The sequence below is a fragment of the Mesoplodon densirostris genome, chromosome 9, assembly GCF_025265405.1.
Source record: "Mesoplodon densirostris isolate mMesDen1 chromosome 9, mMesDen1 primary haplotype, whole genome shotgun sequence".
NCBI classification, from domain to species: domain Eukaryota; kingdom Metazoa; phylum Chordata; class Mammalia; order Artiodactyla; family Ziphiidae; genus Mesoplodon; species Mesoplodon densirostris.
In genome coordinates this window covers 42129090-42147941 of record NC_082669.1, presented here as the reverse complement: position 1 = coordinate 42147941, position 18852 = coordinate 42129090, and the positions used below count along the sequence as shown (strand labels likewise).

General features: G+C 37.5%; 1 protein-coding gene across 20 annotated transcripts in view; it reads left to right on the top strand.

Annotated features, from left to right (window-relative positions):
- The first annotated feature begins 13547 nt into the window (after positions 1 to 13547).
- HDAC9 (histone deacetylase 9) overlaps positions 13548 to 18852 on the top strand; it is a 579212-nt gene continuing 573907 nt past the window's right edge. For 9 of the 20 annotated variants that reach the window (XM_060108657.1, XM_060108653.1, XM_060108656.1 and 6 more), the window contains exons 1-2: positions 13550 to 13692; positions 14093 to 14155. In XM_060108657.1, coding sequence (XP_059964640.1) covers positions 14134 to 14155 — 22 coding nt within the window. In that variant the 5' untranslated portion in view covers positions 13550 to 13692; positions 14093 to 14133. Of the gene's footprint in view, positions 13862 to 14092; positions 14156 to 18852 lie in introns of all 20 variants that reach the window. The other 11 variants (XM_060108643.1, XM_060108642.1, XM_060108648.1 and 8 more) reach the window with 3 other exon arrangements.

Sequence of the window (18852 nt, the reverse complement as noted above, 5' to 3'; positions counted from 1 at the left end):
CTGATGGGAGGGACTGGTGGTGGGTAGAGCTGGCTGTTGCTCTGGTGGGCAGAGCTCAGGAAAACTTTAATCTGCTCGTCTGCTGATAGGTGTGGCTGGGTTCCCTCCTTGTTGGTTGTTTGGCCTGAGGCTACCCAACACTGGATCCCACCCAGGCTCTTTGGTGGGGCTATTGACAGACTCTGGGAGGGCTCACCCCAAGGGGTACTTCCCAGAACTTCTGTTGTCAGTGTCCTTGTCCTCACGGTGAGACACAGCCATCCCCCACCTCTACAGGAGACCCTCCAAGACTAGAAGATAGGTCTAGTTCAGTCTCCTATGGGGTCACTGCTCCTTCCCCTGAGTCCTGTTGCACACACTACTTTGTGTGTGCCCTCCAAGAGTGGAGTCTCTGTTTCCTCCAGTCCTGTAGAAGTCCTGCAATCAAATTCCACTAGCATTCAAGGTCTGATTCTCTAGGAATTCCTCCTCCTGTTGCCAGACCCCCAGGTTGGGAGGCCTGACATGGGGCTCAGAACCTTCACTCCAGTGGGGGGACTTCTGTGGTATTAGTGTTCTTCAGTTTGTGAGTCACACACCCAGCAGTTATGGGATTTGATTTTATTGTGACTGCACCCCTCCTACCATCTCATTGTGGCTTCTCCTTTGCCTTTGGTTGTGGGGTATCTTTTTGGTGATTTCCAGTGTCTTCCTGTCAATGATTGTTCAGCAGTTATTTGTGATTCCATTACTCTCACAAGAGGGAGTGAAAGCACGTCCTTGTACTCCGCCATCTTGAACCAGTCTCCTGTGGTTGATCCTGTTTTGAGTGATGTACATATTTTAAATGAAATGCCTGAGGGTTTTAAATGACATTTCCTACTAATGTTTTCTCCTAGCTTATAAAGGGGAAACACTAACTTATGTTGGAGAATTCCCTATCATTTTGTCCTCAGAACATTAATTGCTCCTAGACTTTAGTTTCCTTTAACTAGGTTTGGGCTCCATCAAGTCAGTACTTAATTATTAATAATTCACATAATCAAAAAGTAGTAAATTTTAATCCAAGTAAGATATTGACTTCAAAATAATTCAGTTTGGCTTCCAAATGGTCCCTTCTGCTTATCAGAAGTACTTTTGAAAATTTCCTTCAGATATAGCCAAAATAAGAAGACAACCGTTCCCACTTCATTACCAAAAACAGGTTCTTATAGCTTCAGATGAAATTACTAATATTAGCTTATTGATTTTAAAATACACAGTTACTGCCATCTGGAACAAAACCATTAGCTGGGGGGAATGCATTGTGGATTGAAGATATTTCTAGGTTTCGATTAAATGACAAGCACAGATGTAATTCAGTGTACCCAGTGAAGGGTCTGTGTTCCATTTGAGTTTTGTTATTAATCTCTGTTCCTTATATTAAAGTATCTGATTTGACCTTACAAAGTAAACATAGAAAATAGCCTGGCATATACCAATCACCCTCTTGTTCATTATTTCCATTTCTTATTTTGCAGTTAGGAATCAGTGAGTTTTTGAATACACATGGTTTGTTTAGTCTAGAGAGTTAATGAGAAATTCCATTCTAATTTTTCTTATCTAGCTTATATATACTCATTTTTTTTCCTTTAGGAAACAGCAGAAACTAATGATGTTTATATTCTGTTTTACAATGTTACAGCTGATCTTGAGAAATAGGAATTATCTTAGTTCAGAATATAGAAATCTAAGTAGGCCCTCAATTATTCACTTCTTTATTTATATAATAATAGTGTGCAATATTAATAATGTGCAATAATAATAAGTACAGTGTACCGGGTACCTATTATGTTCTTGTCATAATGGTAGGAATTTTATATTCACTATTTCTAAATATTAAATCAAAATTGCAAGGCAGATGTTAATACTCCCATTTTTAAGATGATGGAATTGTGACTCAGAAATGTTAAGTAACTTATACAAGCTATACAGCTCATGACTGCCTAATAAGTGACAGAACTAGAATTCAAGTCAAATTCTGTCTGAATCCAGAGCTTCTTCTCTGTTTAATAAGTCACATGATTTAGAATGTTATGTAGTTGCCCTTCATGTAAAAGAGATTCCATGGTCCTCATGAATCAAATATAAATTAATATCTGAAGCCTAAGTGTCCAGTTTACAGAATATATCTCTCTTTCATTTAGAAAATATGTGAACATAAAGCCCCTCCTTAAGAAGATTTAGACCATGTAGGATCTCTTTAAAACTGAAAAGGAACCCTTCAAGTCAATGAGAATATAAAGTGGAACTTCTTTTGACTAGAGCTTTGATGCTTTTATTATTTATTTGTTTATTTTATTTATTTTTGGCTGCGTCGGGTCTTAGTTGCGGCACACAGGATCTTCACTGAGGCATGCAGGATCTTTCATTGTGGCGCACGGCTTCTTTGCAGGTTTCTCTCTAGTCGTGGTGTGCAGATTCCAGGGCACATGGGCTCTGTAGCTGTGGTGTATGGGTTCCAGAGTGCGTGGGCTCTGTAGTTTGCGGCACACAGGCTCTCTAGTTGAGGTGCATGAGCTCAGTAGTTGTGGCATGTGGGCTTAGTTGCCCCGCAGAATGTGGGATCTTAGTTCCCTGACCAGGGATCGAACCCTCATCCCCTGCACTGTAAGGCAGATTCTTTACCACTGGACCACCAGGGAAGTCCCGCTTTGATGTTTTTAGAAGAGTCATTTCACTGTGTCCTGTAGAATAATTGCAACAGGATCCAGGCTGGCCATTAGAGCCAAGGAGAGCCTTAAGAGCATAGGAAAAATTGCTAAAATTTCTGAAATTTCATTTCACATATATCCATTTAACCAACACACATAGAGTGCTTATCATTAGGTTGGGCAGTGGCTTAGGCATGTAGATGAATGACAGATCTCTATTCTTGACTTTCTGAGGCCTAGTGTGGGGAACAGACATGTAACCAATGTTAAAATATCCAATGACTTATGTTATGGTAGAAGTAAGGACAGAGTTAGACCCTCTCGTTCATGGCAGCTCAAGTCAGGGAAGGCTTTTCTAAGGAGATAAGCTTTGGGCAGAGTTCTGAAGGATGGAATGGATCTACTACTTTTTTGCTCTTGAGAAGATGGTGAACCAGCAAGGGCCACTATCTCCCTTCCATGAACTTAGCAAATATGAGATTTTATGGGATGAGTGGGAAAACAATTCAGAAATATGGTGTCTATTAAAGCTATACTTAAAAGGATTCAAAGAGTAAAAATAAAGGGATAGAAAACGGTCTATCATAGTAGTTGAGGAGACCAATCAAGGAATCTGGAAGAAATAGAGAGTTTGAATAGACCAATCACTGGTAGTGAAATTGAATTTGTAATTAAAAATACTCCAAGCAAACAAAACTCCAGGTCTGAACAGCTTCACGGGGGAATTCTACCAAACATATAAAGAAGATCTAATACCTATCCTTCTCCAACTATTCCAAAAAATTGAAGAGGATAAAACACTCCAAAACTCATTCTATGAGCCCACCATTACGCTGATACCAAAACCAGGCAAAGACACTACTAAACATAACTACAGGAAAATATATTTGATGAATATAGATGCAAAAATCCTCAACAAAATACTAGCAAACAGGGGGCTTCCATGTTGGTGCAGTGGTTGGGAGTCCGCCTGCCGATGCAGGGGACATGGGATTGTGCCCCGGTCCGGGAAGATCCCACATGCCACAGAGCGGCTGGGCCCGTGAGCCATGGCCGCTGAGCCTGCGCATCTGGAGCCTGTGCTCCACAACCGGAAAGGCCACGACAGTGAGAGGCCTGCATACTGCAAAAAAAAAAACAAAACTAGCAAACAGAATCCAACAACACATTAAAAGGATCATACACCACGATCAAGTGGGATTTATCCCAGGGATGCAAGGATTCTTCAATATAAGGATTCTTTAATATATGCAAATCAATCAATGTGATACACCATATTAACAAATTGAAGAATAAAAACCATATGATCATCTCAATAGATGCAGAAAAAGGTTTTGACAAAATTCAACACCCATTTATGATAAAAACTCTCCAGAAAGTGGGCATAGAGGGAACCTACCTCAACATAATAAAGGCCATATACGACAAACCCACAGCAAACATCATTCTCAATGGTGGAAAAACTGAAAGCATTTCCTCTAATATCAGGAACGAGACAAGTATGCCCACTCTCACCACTATTATTCAACATAGTTTTGGAAGTCCTAGCCACGGCAATCAGAGAACAAGAAGAAATAAAAGGAATACAAGTTGGAAAAGAAGAAGTTAAACTGTCACTGTTTGCAGATGACATGATACTATACATAGAGAATCCTAAAAATGCCACCAGAAAACTACTAGAGCTAATCAATGAATTTAGTAAAGTTGCAGGATACAAAATTAATGCACAGAAATCTCTTGCATTCCTATACACTAATGATGAATAATCTGAAAGAGAAATTATGGAAACGCTCACATTTACCACTGCAACAAAAAGAATAAAATACCTAGGAATAAACCTACCAAGGGGGACAAAAGACCTGTATGCAGAAAACTATAAGACACTGATGAAAGAAATTAAAGATGATACCAACAGATGGAGAGATATACCATGTTCTTGGATTGGAAGAATCAACTTTGTGAAAATGACTATATTACCCAAAGCAATCTACAGATTCAATGCAATCCCTATCAAATTACCAATGGCATTTTTTATGGAACTAGAACAAATCATCTTACAATTTGTATGGAGGCAAAAAAGACCCCGAAGAGCCAAAGCCGTCTTGTGGGAAAAAAACGGAGCTGGAGGAATCAGACTCCCATACTTCAGACTATACTACAAAGCAACAGTAAACAAGACAATGTGGTACTGGCACAAAAACAGAAACATAGATCAATGGAACAAGATAGAAATTGCAGAGATAAAGCCACACACCTATGGTCAACTAATCTATGACAAAGGAGGCAAAGATATACAATGGAGAAAAGACAGTCTCTTCAATAAGTGGTGCTGGGAAAACTGGACAGCTACATGTGAAAGAATGAAACTAGAACACTCCCTAACACCATACACAAAAATAAACTCAAAATGGATTCGAGACCTAAATGTAAGACCAGACACTATAAAACTCTTAGAGGAAAACATAGGAAGAACACTCTTTGACATAAATCCCAACAAGATCTTTTTAGATCCACCTCCTAGAGTAATGGAAATAAAAACAAAAATAAACAATTGTGACCTAATGAAACTTCAAAGCTTTTGCACAGCAAATGAAATCATAAACAAGACGAAAAGACAACCCTCAAAATGGGAGAAAATATTTGCAAATCAATCAATGGACAAAGAATTAATCTCCAAATATATAAACAGCTCATGCAGCTCAATATTAAAGATACAAAGAAAACAGTCGAAAAATGGGCAGAAGACCTAAATAGACATTTCTCCAAAGAAGACATACAGATGGCCAAGAAGCACATGAAAAGCTGCTCAACATCACTAATTATTAGAGAAATGCAAATCAAAGCTACAATGAGGTATCACCTCACACCAGTTAGAATGGGCATCATCAGAAAATCTACAAACAACAAATGCTGGAGAGGGTGCAGAGAAAAGGATACCCTCTTGTACTGTTGGTGCAACTGTAAATTGATTCAGCCACTATGGAGAACAGTATGGAGGTTCCTTAAAAAACTGAAAATAGAATTACCATATGATCCAGCAATCCCACTACTGGGCGTATATCCAGAGAAAACTATAATTCAAAAAGACACATGCACCCCAATGTTCATTGCAGCAGTATTTACAATAGCCAGGTCATGGAAGCAACCTAAATGCCCATCGACAGACGAACAGATAAAGAAGTTTTGGTACATATATATAATGGAGTATTACTCGGCCATAAAAAGGAATGAAATTGAGTCATTTGTTGAGACATGGATGGATCTAGAGACTGTCATACAGAGTGAAATAAGTCAGAAAGAGAAAAACAAATATCATATATTAACACATGTATGTGGAACCTAGAAAAATGGTACAGATGAACTGGTTTGTAGGGCCGAAGTTGAGACACAGATGTAGAGAACGCACGTATGGACACCAAGGGGGAAAACCACTGTGGGGTGGGGATGGTGGTGTGCTGAATTGGGTGATTGGGATTGACATGTATACACTGATTTGTATAAAAATGATGCCTAATAAGAACCTGCAGTATAAAAAAACAAACAAAACAACTAATACTAAACTTTCTTTGGGTTATTTGTATGGAAATACGTTAATATAAATGTTTCAGACATTTCATGAAATTTCTAAAAATCTTATATGTTCTGGTATAATGTTATAAGTCATAATTCTAGTTATTACTTTAAAGTGTATATCTCAGAAATAACTAAATTTCCTTGTCAATTGCATTATTATGAACTTTCATCAAATCTTTAACCGTGGTCATTTAAAAAAAAAAAAAAAATGGAAAGGAGTTTCCCAGATGGGAAAGAGTGGAAAAGCATTCAGGATTACAAGAACAGCATGTGCAAAGTCATGGAAGAATGAAGGATTTGTGTGGGTAATACCAAGAAATTGTATGTTCGTGAATTTTGAAAAGGAAAGTAAAGGATCAAGTTACTAAGTCACGTTGTGGTCAGAACCTGAATGGCCTTGGAGGCCATGGTTCTTTGTTCTTGGCACTGATTTAAGGGTCCTGAAATAGGAAATATTCCATAACCATGGGATGTCTGATGAACTTAGTGATACAGCCAATTGCAAATGTTTGTACCTTAATTATATGCCATTGCTATAAACAGTTTTGATCAGTCAAAAAATAAGTACAGTATATTTTGGGTGCTTGCTATTTCTAAAATTTGGTAGTTGGCACCCAACTAGATCGAATTATGAAGTCAGAATTTAGTTGCAACATTAAAAGAAAATGTTGTTGCTATTTTCGGAAGCAAGCATCCCAACATTCTCTTGATTTAAGTTGGTGATAGGTAATAGTTTGGTATGGTAAATACCACTTGATCTTTGTGGCAAGAAATGACATTTCTGGTTTTATTTTCTGATGTCTGCTATACTTTTATTAGCATATGGAAATTAGTCTTATCACAGCTCTGAAATGTAGTATCCATCCAAATGCTAACTATGACTATTAATTTTAGGTGATCAGAATCCCATTTATTTCCAAGATGATAAATATTAAAGGTACAGCTTCATAATAATGAAACACACTTTGTAGTATAATATAAAATTAAAAATTTGAGGCATACCAAATAGCAAAGATTAGAATGCTAATTTTACTTAATTGGAATTCTCCCAGAATTTTTATTTTCATAGCCCTATAGCCAAAAATAGTGTTTTTGTCTTGAAACTAAGATTTCTACTAATAGTTTATGGTCTTATAAATACCTTGTACATACAGAGTTTGGTAAATATAGCATAGGTTAGCCAAGCTTATACAATTTGAAATACAAACCAGTATTTCAAAGTAGATGCTGGTAAAAAGAAAAAATGGTCTTTTCATACCTTGAATATTAAGTGGTCTTCTTCAGTCTATTAGCAAGTTTAATTATTTTCATTTTGAAAAAGTATCCTGTAATAATAATGTTTAATTTGAAATTGGACCCAAAATAGATAATTTATTTATACCTTTAGCCATCTAATCATTGCTTTGGAAAGGATGGTCTTATCTACTGGTTCTCAAACTTTACTGTTCATCAGAATCACTGAGAGGGCTTGTAAAATTCAGATTCCCACCAGAGATTTTCATTTAGTAGTTCTCGCCCAATAAATTGCATTTCTAACAAGTTCCCTGATGATACTGATGCTCTTAATCTGCTAAAGATAGAATAAATCATGGATCAGCACATCCAATTTGAAGGGAAGAGTTAGAGAACAAATGATTTTCAATCAAAGCAAGGCCAACAGTTCTAGAGGTTTGTTGAAGTTGTTTTGTTTTCTTATGGGACAGTCTCCTGGAATTTCACTGCTGATGTGTTTTCGCAGACCCTTTGGGTCCAGGCAAGATTTCCTTATCTGAAGATCATTTGGTAACCAATTAGCTTGTTATAGTACAGAGGAATCACTCGTAAATTTAGTGTCCACTATTTAATAAGAGACAGAAAATTCAGGAAAATAACCTACTTAGTTCAGAGTAAAAATTAGTACATTATACTTTCCCTCTCCTTCCTGTTCCTCGGGGTTCTAGGAATCAAGTCAGTTGCCTGCAGGCAAGTATGTATAACTTTACTGATGTGACAATACTTTGAGAAATGTGAGGATGGGAGCAACAACAACATGAGTGTGAAAGAGTGAGCGGAGGACTTACAGCTCTTGGTGAGTAATTTGTAGCTTTCTTGTAAAGCACAATTCAGTACTTCAGGCAAACAAGTTTTAAATCTTACTGCACCTGGATTCTAGAACCGTAAGATTTGGTACTGCATGAAAAGTCTGCGCTTGATTACAGATGAACAGAGGATGTATTATTGTGGTAGAATAAATTAGGTTATACTACCTCCTTTGCTTTTTTCCAGTGGCGTCTTCAGTCAGGTTATTTGTGGAAATATTTTGATGACATGTAGATTTTTTTAATCTATAATTTAAATTTTTAATTAAAATTGAATTTACATGTTTAATTTTTTTTGTTTTGCCTATATACCCATAAAAAGAATTGGAATTATCATAATTATTCTTGAATGACATGTTGCATTAGGATTCGATGCCCATTCACATTTTTTATTAAATTGGGAACCTGTTTTTTTGCTCTATTCTTTTTGACTTATTATTTAAATAAATGTAAAATATAATTAGATCAATTTCCAAAATGTTTATTAAATTGAATTAAAATTTATTATATTACAATTTCAAAAACTGCCTAGCTATTCTAGGCTGACATTTGTATTAGCTTCTTACTGTTCTTATAATATAAAATGTATTATCTTTTTTCCTAGTCAGTAAAATTGGTTTTATAAATACCTAGAAAGGGACTTCCCTGGTGGCGCAGTGGTTGAGAGTCTGCCTGCCGATGCAGGGGACGCAGGTTCGTGCCCCGGTCCGGAAAGATCCCACATGCCGCGGAGCGGCTGGGCCCATGAGCCATGGCCGCTGAGCCTGCGCGTCCGGAGCCTGTGCGCCACAACGGGAGAGGCCACAGCAGTGAGGGGCCCACGTACCGCAAAAAACAAACAAACAAACCTAGAAAGAAACTTAGTCACGTTTCTTTACCAACATTGTTGAGATGATATGAGAAGCATTACCTCAACATTCTTAATATTTAAGTTCTTGGATAATAGACATAATCAATATACTTGGTGGTAGGTTTTAATAATTCTATCTTTTCCTCCCAGAAACAAGTGGTGTCTATTTTATAAGCGTCCAATGTCTTTTCACTCTAAATTTTCATTATCAAGAGTTGAAAGACAAGACTGCTAATGGCAAAAAATGCTGAAAGAATACAGGGATGAAATATGAATAAACCTCAAATTAAATAACTTGGTCAAAATGAAGAAGACCCATTATTTATACTATTCTATGTGGATTGCCCTCTCCTGGTACCTCTGAGAATGGAGAATTACTAACTCTTTTGAGTTTTATTTTATTTTATTTTTTATTATTATAAAAGCTTTGAGACTATTTTTTTGTAAATTGAGGGCATAATTTAAATGTAAAAGGACAAGAGATGTATATTACGTCAATGCAGATGGTCCCCAATGTCAATGGTTCTGTTACCGAACCGAGTTCGTCCTGCCCAACTCACAGCAAGCCAGAACGCTGAAACACTGGAGATTTGCAGCAAAGAGAGGGCTTATTCGAAAGGCAGCCCCGCGAGGAGACAGGAAAACAAATCTCAAAGGCTAAGGGCTAGGGGTATCGATGGGATAAAGAATAAAGGAACAGGGTGGTCTGAGGCATGGGAGGCATGGGGAGCCTCAGGAGCGTGGGGAGCATGGAAAAGGTGATTGGAAAAAGGTGCGGGAATTGTCTTTAGGCGCTGGTATAACAAAGCTACAGGTCTCTGCAAGTTCAAAAGGTCACCTCACGGGCCCTTGGCATGCCCATTTGAAGAGCCCGTGGTCTTACCCAGTCTTAACCACCTCAGCTCAAACCACATGCAGCTGACTCCAAGTTCCTGGAAAACTACTCAGGCAAACATCTTATTGTGTAGACCACCTGCTCTTGGAGGACATGCAAATCTTAAAACACCTTGATTAGTCCAGACAGGTGAAATGGATTTGGCTAATCATTACACAGAGTTTCAGTTCCATTTACGATTTTTCAACTTTACTATGGTGTGAAAACAATATGCATTCAGGAGAAACCACAGTTGAAATTTCGATATTCTATGAAGATGCTGGGCAGCAGTAGTGAGCCACATATCCTAGTCCGCCACAGTGATCACTGGGTAGATAACTGATACACTTAAAACCATTCTGTCTTTCACTTTCAGCACAGCATTCAATTACATGAGATATTCAATACTTTATTATAAAATATGCTTTGTGTTAGATGCTTTAGTCCTCCTGTAGGCTTCTTTAAGTGTTCTGAGCATGTTTACAGTAGTCTAGGATTAGCTATGCTGTTTGGTAGGTAGCTATGATGTTTGGTAGCTATGATGTTAGGTATATTAAATGCATTTTGACTTAATGATGTTTTTCATTTAGAGGTTTATCAGGAAGCAACCCCATCTTAAGTCAAGGAAGATCTGTACTAGGATTTTTGCTGCTCCTCTTATGTTTATCACTAGTTTTATATATTCTGTTTAAAACCACTCTGAGACAATTAAGAGTGATTCTATTTTTCATAAGTAGATAATATTAAAATTTATTCTCAATATCTCAGATAATTATTTACATTGTAAGGGACAAGATGGTGGACTGGAGAACATGAATGCTAGACCTACTTGGCTAGAGTACCTGTTAGAAACTAAGCAAGTCTCTTCAGTCATAACTCCATTAATGAGTGCTTTTGCATCTTTCATAACCCTCTAAAAAGTCTCTTTACTTTCTTCATGTGTAAAATAGGGAGATCATTTGTACTAGAAGAGTGGATTTCAGTTATTTTTTTCCTTCCTTTCCTTTCTCAGCTTTACTGAGATATAGTTGACATACAGCACTGTATGTTTAAGATGTAGGGCATAATGATTTGACTTACATACATCATCAATGACTACCACAATAAGTTTAGTGAGCATTCATCTAATATATCATCTAATATAGGTACAAGATAAATTGAAAAGAAAAAAATTTTTTTTCTTGTGATGAGAACTCTTGGGGTATACTCTGTTAACAACTTTCATATAACACATAGCAGTGTTAATTATATTAATCATATAGTAATTATGTTTTATATAATAATAATATAACTATTATGTTGTACATTACGTTCCTAGTACTTATTTATCTTATAACTGGAACTTTATACTTTTTAACCACCTTCATCCAATTCCCATCCCCCTACCCCTCACCTCTGGTTATCACAAATCTGATCTCTTTTTTTCTTTACGAGTTTGTCTTGGAAGTATGATTGACCTACAACACTGTTAGTTCCTGGTGCACAACATAATGATTGGATATTTCTATACATTACGAAATGATAGCGATGATAAGTCTAGTTACCATCTGTCACCATACACCATATTTTCTTTTCTTAATATAAGAAGTCATTATTCAAAACAAATCTTACACACCCAAATGTAAATAGATGAAAATGAGGCTGCCCTGGTTCAGGGAAGAACGTCTTCTGGAGAACACTGAGTCAGCTCCCAGCTACCTTGGCATCCTGGGGGACAGAGAGTTTGGACATCATTACAGACAATCTCTAAATTTCCTCCCAGGTCTAAAATGCTGTGGTTGCTTACATAATCTCTGAGGTAAATTGCCAGATCCACAGTATTTCCATCCCTGGAATTTTATACACCAGTTTCTTAATTGAGTGAAAGTTTACTTGAAAAAGCAAGTGGAATTAAACAGTTTTTCCCATTGACAGGAACATAAGATTTTCATGTTTAGCTTAAGTCAAATGTAATTTGGAATAACTTTTTTATAAAAATCTATAACTTATCTGTTCAAATATAATTGCGCAGTAAGTAGGAGTTAATCTATGAAAGTAGGAAAATTCAGTGCCATTTTCTTCAGCAGTGAGTTATCTGCCTAATGACTTAACATGCTTCCTCCTTTTCACCAAAAGTCTGTCTCCATGTTCTGTTTCTTCTGCCCCACACTCTGCTTGATCAAGATCCCTCCTTCACCTGGTCATCCCGGGAACCTTGAAATGCTCTGCTGTTTCCCCTTGCTTTTCTGTTGCTACTAATGCTTTAGGAGTTTTATTTTTTCTTGCAGATCTAGTTTAGAAACAGGAGAAGAGCTCCCATGACCAGTGGATTTTTCACTTTGGGGTTTGCTCTTGGGAGTGGCTAGATGATAGCAACCCAATTTGTGATGCCGAATTTATGTCTCAGATAGAAATGCTGTTAACTGTACACCAGAGGCCATAGAATTTTTAGTACTAAATACTGTATAGCTCGTTTACAGGTGAATTCCACAATGTGTGTTGGTCTGGGAATCTATCAAACATTATAAATGCTATTTCTATAGAAAAGTGAGGTCTGTGTTTCAGGCAATCAATGTAGAAATGAATGCAGAACATTCATAGTTGGGGACTGACCATATTTATTTATTGATCCACAGGTACATATAATCTGTAATTCTGCACCATCCATAATGAAGTACCAACATTTTCTTTCACTTTTGCAGGTGAATTGAATTTAGCCTGAGAGGCTGAAATAGAGGGAACGTTTTTAGGTCTAAGCTGTGTGCATATATATATATTTTAGATATAATAGAAACTGAATGCAATAAAATTGATAGGTGGTGGTAAGATTACATTAAGATTTGTGAAACAGGACAATTGCCTTACAAAAATAGCAAGTAAAAAATCAAGCTAGTCCTTCAGAAACATTTTATTCTGGGGTGTGCTTGTTTTCTGAAACTACCTCTACTAAATCTCCTGTCAGTCTTAAAACTAGAAGGCAGAAAAGCTTCTAGTGCTACAGCCAACTGCAGTGTAGCCAGAGAAACAGGCAACAAAAATAGAACACCAGGATTGCTGAGCGTGGGTGAGGCAGAAACCACATTATGAGCAAAAGCTTCCAGTATTATTTTAGAACCAATACAGAGCTCTGCACTTCTCTCCTCTCTCTTCCAAAAACACATACTACAAAAATAAAATGAAATGAAATGTATGTGCATTTGCCCTCTTAGAACTATGATTCTTAATTTTTTTTTCCCCTTCCTTTCTTTGGAAGCGAATCGCCAGTATGGAAACAGTGTGTAAAAGCAAGCTTGGAGGGAGGAAAGAGTTAATTGCTTTTAAGGCCCTGCAATAGAGAATTATGGTTTGAAAGATAGAGGCTGGACAGCTGGGTTTGCTGGGGTATTTTTAAATGCATTAATGCAGGCTCCAATCACTCGGCCATGCTTGACCTATTTTTGGCTCAGGCCGACCATTGTTCTATTTCTGTGCCTGTGGGCCATGCTGTTGTTGATTCATATGCAAATGCATTATCACTAGCTTTAGCCAACTTGAGCTGAGAGAGACCAGAGAGGGGGAAGAGACACACACAAACAGATAGGAGAAGGGCACCAGCTGAAGCCACTTGCAGGACTGACTGACGGTTCTCACAACGAAACTCTAGCAGCGTGAGGAACTAAAAGCCAGGTTTAATTGGTTTCTTTTTCTCGTGGGTAGAGTTAATATTTTTCTACTTATTTTGACAAAGCAATAACCCCGAAGCACATTCCTAGTTCCCACCTGCTTTTAGTTTCCGGTGTAACCTAAACTCCAGAGAGCCTTAGCATCCACTCGGTCCTTTCTGCTTTGTACACAGGTTGGTAACGTGGGGAAAGTGTCCAGGTCTTTTGAAAAGTGTGTGTTAACAGAGAGGAAACCATTGTTGAAGCTGATACTCCGCTTCTTTTCCTCGGGGTGGAGGGAGGACCAGCCAGGGTAACTCCTGGGGCCCGTATACTGAGCAGCGATGAATCTTTCAGTAGCTGAAGTAAGAGTGATTGGAATATGCTGCAGACAATTTATGAGACTGACTCGTGTTTTTCTTCAGATGGGGTGGCTGGACGAGAGCAGCTCTTGGCTCAGCAGAGAATGCACAGTATGATCAGCTCAGGTAAGACGCTTTTTTCATAACTGAGATCTTTTATGTGTGAAAAGGGGCTGACTTGGGAAATGAAGCTCCGGAAAGCACCTCTGTTAAGGGTTTGCTGCTTTTTGGTGTTGATGTTGCTATTTTCTTGGCATCTGGAGGGTTTTAGATCCCTTCCATTACTGTTTCTGTGAATATTCAGTCTGCTCAGGGACAGACTGCTTCTGAATGAAATCTCTAAGCTTCTGATGAAGGATGGGACTGAGATAAGTAAAATGTACTTGGGGGTGTTTTGCCTGACTGTGCCACTAGAAAAAGGAGATCTGTACTGATTGTAAGAGTATTCTATTGGGACTTTAAAATAATCAGGTAAGTTCATATTGGGGCTGCAGCGTACATTGCAGTCTCCTCTAGCCGGATGATTTTATATTTACAGTGTGCCTACAGAAGCACATCTATTTATAGACCTACCTTCTGAAATGTGTTTGCTACAGGAGTTGTGAAGGTAGTTTTAATGTGGTTTTTTCTCCTAAGCCCAAAATGAAACTGCTTAAGGATGAAATAAAATTATTATTAGCAGATGGTTATTTTAATTTTCTTCAAAACATTTGGGGAGTCTAGCATTGTCAGGCAGATGCGAGGGCATAACACACATATAAAGGTGTTATATGCAGGTGCAACGTTTTAAAGAATAACAGTAACAGATTCCAATTTTTAGTTTCCCCGTGTATGTGCTTGTGCCTTCAAGGAGCTGTGCTGATGGAAGATGAAGCTTGTCAACTTTATCAATTTTTGTTTGTTAAAAGAGCAGACTGTCCAGGCGATGGCACATACTTGTAATTGTTGCTTTTCATATTTATTCCCTACAGCTAGTTCCTAAAGCTTGGGGGACTTTTTGTTTTGTTTCTCTTTTGAGTGCTTCCATCTAAATTGGCTTAAAAGTTCTCCCTCACATCTTCTGTGTTCCCATGTGCAGTTAATCGTAATTATAGATCACCACCTAGATTTCCATGATAAGAATGCGGCATAAAGCAGCGTCTACTTGGTAGAGATAGAATGGAAAGAAATATTCCACAGGTAGGCATAATGTCTGTTTTAGTACTGAACACCTTCTCATCTCTGGATCTATGTTTGAAGCAAGTTTTCTTAAACCTTGGTTGCTTAGGACGATTTTAAGGTCTTTCTGTTGACCCCAATTTTTCAATGAATCAGAATAAAATATCAATTTTGTGTAATTTGGTGTGTTTACACTTAAGTAACAGGACTTACATTAATTAGTAGTGCCTGCTTATCGAAAGCAAACGTACCAGAATTTCATTATGGTTTATTATCTTTGTGGCTGTAAAGTTGACAAAAGCTTGCAGAGGGGTCAGCCGTCATGTCTCTGATGGAACTGGTCATTTAGCATTTTATTTTTTAAATATCCACCAACTCTATTAAAATTACTATTTTAGATGTCTTTTTAGTACTACACTTTATCCTTTTAGTCCTTACCTCTGTGTTACAAGTTTACTATTTCTTTCACGTGGTAGAAACAAAGCTGTGCCTTTCAAGCAGATACTGTCTGCTGGCATTGAACCTTGCTACAGGTGTTTGCAAGCTTCACTGTTTCTCAGCGTCTTTGATAATCATACATAAATTTACTCCAATTTCAGTTGAGATTGTCATTTTCCTGACATTTAATGATTTTTATACTAAGCAACAGTATTTTCAAGCAGGGAAGCGCTTGAGACTGTCTGTGCTATTGTCAGTTTTACAGGAAGCAACATTTAAGCACCAGCTATTAAACGAAAAGTGATGTCAATTGACATCAACTCCCAAATCTGTCTGATATAAATAAGGAAAAACTCCAAGTTCCATTTATTTTTAAAATTTGAAACATAAAAACATTTGCATTCTTCCCACCATGTCCTGTAACATTTGATTTTGTTTAATATATTATTATTTGCCCTTAAATTTAATTCCCCTAGTTTTTATTGTATACTTCTGAGACAGTGGCTCTCAAAGGTGCTGTCACCAGGAGTATTTTGCAAAATACCGATGTCTGGGTCCACCCTTAGAGTTTCTGATTTAAACGGTATTAGAAACATCCTGGACATTGGGATTTTAAAAATCCTGAGCAATTCTAATATGCAGCAAACTTTGGGTATCACTGATACAGGGGAAGGGGGAGGTGATGGTGATGCTGGTGACCCATATCAATAGGGTTTGCCCTTTAAGTTAATTGCTAAATTAGGGGTGTTTGTCCACATTTAGCTACAACTCTTGTTCAACTCGCTTTTGGACCAGTGGCAGGGATGTGATTGATAGGCTTAGAAATGGATGGAGTCTTTGGATCTGAAAGAGAAAAAGATATATTGTAGCAGTGCTGGGCGGAGGGGGCACTGCTCGAGGAGTGGAAAGCTCTGTGTTCTAGCTAGAGCTCTGCTGCTAACCAGTTGTGAAACTGGTTTACTCACCTGTAAACTGAAGAATAATGATGTCTTCCTGCTTACCTCTTGGCATTTCTGTGAAGTTCAAAGGTAACATGTCATTAACGTGTGCACTCACTGTTATTATTGCTATTTTTAATGAATGAACCTGGGTTTCTGGCTCTTCAATACCAAGGTCTAGCTTGCTGAATGAGCCAGATGAGCTAGGTTTCATGTCACATGGGGGAATAACTTTAAGTTTTGATAAATTTTCTTTAACTATCTTATAAATCAGCTTTTTGTTTTGTTTTGTTTCCCTGCGCTGATAAGAATTAAATTCTTTCCTTGGGCAAATGGTGACCTTAAATCAGAGTAGCATGGGTACGTGTGTATTTTCTGTGAAATGTCTTTTTAATAGTCAAAGGCAAAGAAGCTGCAGAATATGTAATTGAACAGTGAGACCACAACAGCAGATTTCTTGAGATTAATTGTTTAAAAAGCTTTGTTTTGTTGTTAGTCGTTGCTTTAGAGTTCCCATTTGTTTTTCTAGTTGTGTTGGATACTATGCATTAAGCTAGATGACTTTTTTCTTCAGAACTCTTTATATACTATTAAATTGCAAGTGTTTTATATGGTTCCATTTTTTTCCTAATACTGATCCAGCCAGGCTAGACATCTAAAGTAGAATTAGGTTCTACAATGTAGTCTGTTAATATCTTTTTAATAAAAAGCTTTATAATATTGAATCTCGGAATTTGGTACGAGTGACACATTTTGCCAGGTCAGTCTCCACTTTTGTGGCTTGTGTGGGCCAATATAAGTGATAACTGGCAGAAGCTGAAGCATGTGCAAACATTGACTCAGGTCACTCAGCAGTAGCTGGCAGAATTTGGGGTGTTCTGTTGCCAGGCATGTTGCTTAATGCGTTGGACAGGAGAGCTTTCCAGACAATATTGGAATGATTATTATGAAAGAATTTCCTAGAGTTTGTACAGCATCAGTGTAAAATACGTTTACAATAAGGAAAAGTCGTGTTTTCACTATGCTTTCTTATTTTTGGGTACAAAAGGAAAACATTTAAATCTAAAATCTGAATTTCTTTTAAGGAAAATGTTTCTTCACCCTTTCAGAATCCTTTTATCTCCGTGGTGTGTATTGTCGAGGGAAAAGGAACATTTTAGATTCAGTAGTCATTTATGTCTACTTGGAAAGCAGAATCTAATTATGAAAATGTAAGTCTGTGAAATGCTCCTGTCATGTCAAGAATCACTTCTGGTATTCCCCATAATTACTATTTTTGCTGTTCTCTAACTCAGGTTATCTTCACTTACAAGGCTGTTATCAATTGAAATATTTGATACGTAGCAATCAAAAAGCTAGATGTAAGTAGGCCCATTGAGGATGGGGACAAGAATGAGTATTTTCTTTTCCTGTGGGTGACACAGGTGGCATAATTGTTGCTATGTGCTTTAAGTACGAAAATTCAATAAAACCCCTCACACGAATATAATAAGCCCAAATTCTGAATTTAAAGTGGTTAGTTTTGATTTTGAAGATGAGAAATTTGTAAATGTACAACATAATGTCTCACCACAGATAGATGATGAAGTGACCCTAAAATAGTATAAGCCAGCAACCCACCCCCAACCCTATACATAATACTCAGCACTGACTGAGCGAAGAAAATGATATGGCCTAATGCAACATAACTCAGAAATTGGTAGTCAAGGGAAAAAGGGAAACAGGGATCTTTGATCAGAACAGAGAGACGTAACAGGGCCTGAATCCTGTTCCTCCTTAGAATTTTACTGACAAGAGGACAACTTCCTGAAAATTCTCACTAACGTTCCCGTATCTGGAGAGAAGCAAACTGAGTGGATATCCTCAGCTTTTGGTGGCGGTGCTGTTTTTTCTTGTAACTGAGGACTAGTAGAAAGGATTCTGGAAGAGAAACTGGTGAAATGGAGGAAGGTGAACAAACGCTGCGTCTCTGGAGAAATGAAGACTTCAGAGCGACGCTCTAAATTGGAAAAATGACCCATAGCTCTTTGCAATGAAATACCCTTCCCCAGCTAATCTTATAGATCCCACCAAGAAAAAAAAAATCAACTTCACTGAATCCATGGAACTGTGTAATAATTGCTCCCCACAAATAGAGCACCTTAATAGGAAAATTAATTCCATAAAATAAGAGCTCAGAGATGAGATGATATTGATAAAACAGTAGAATGGGATGAAAAGGATATTTTAGGTCTAGGGAAACAAATTTAGATTGAAAACATGATGATTATAGAAGAGAAATACTCATTA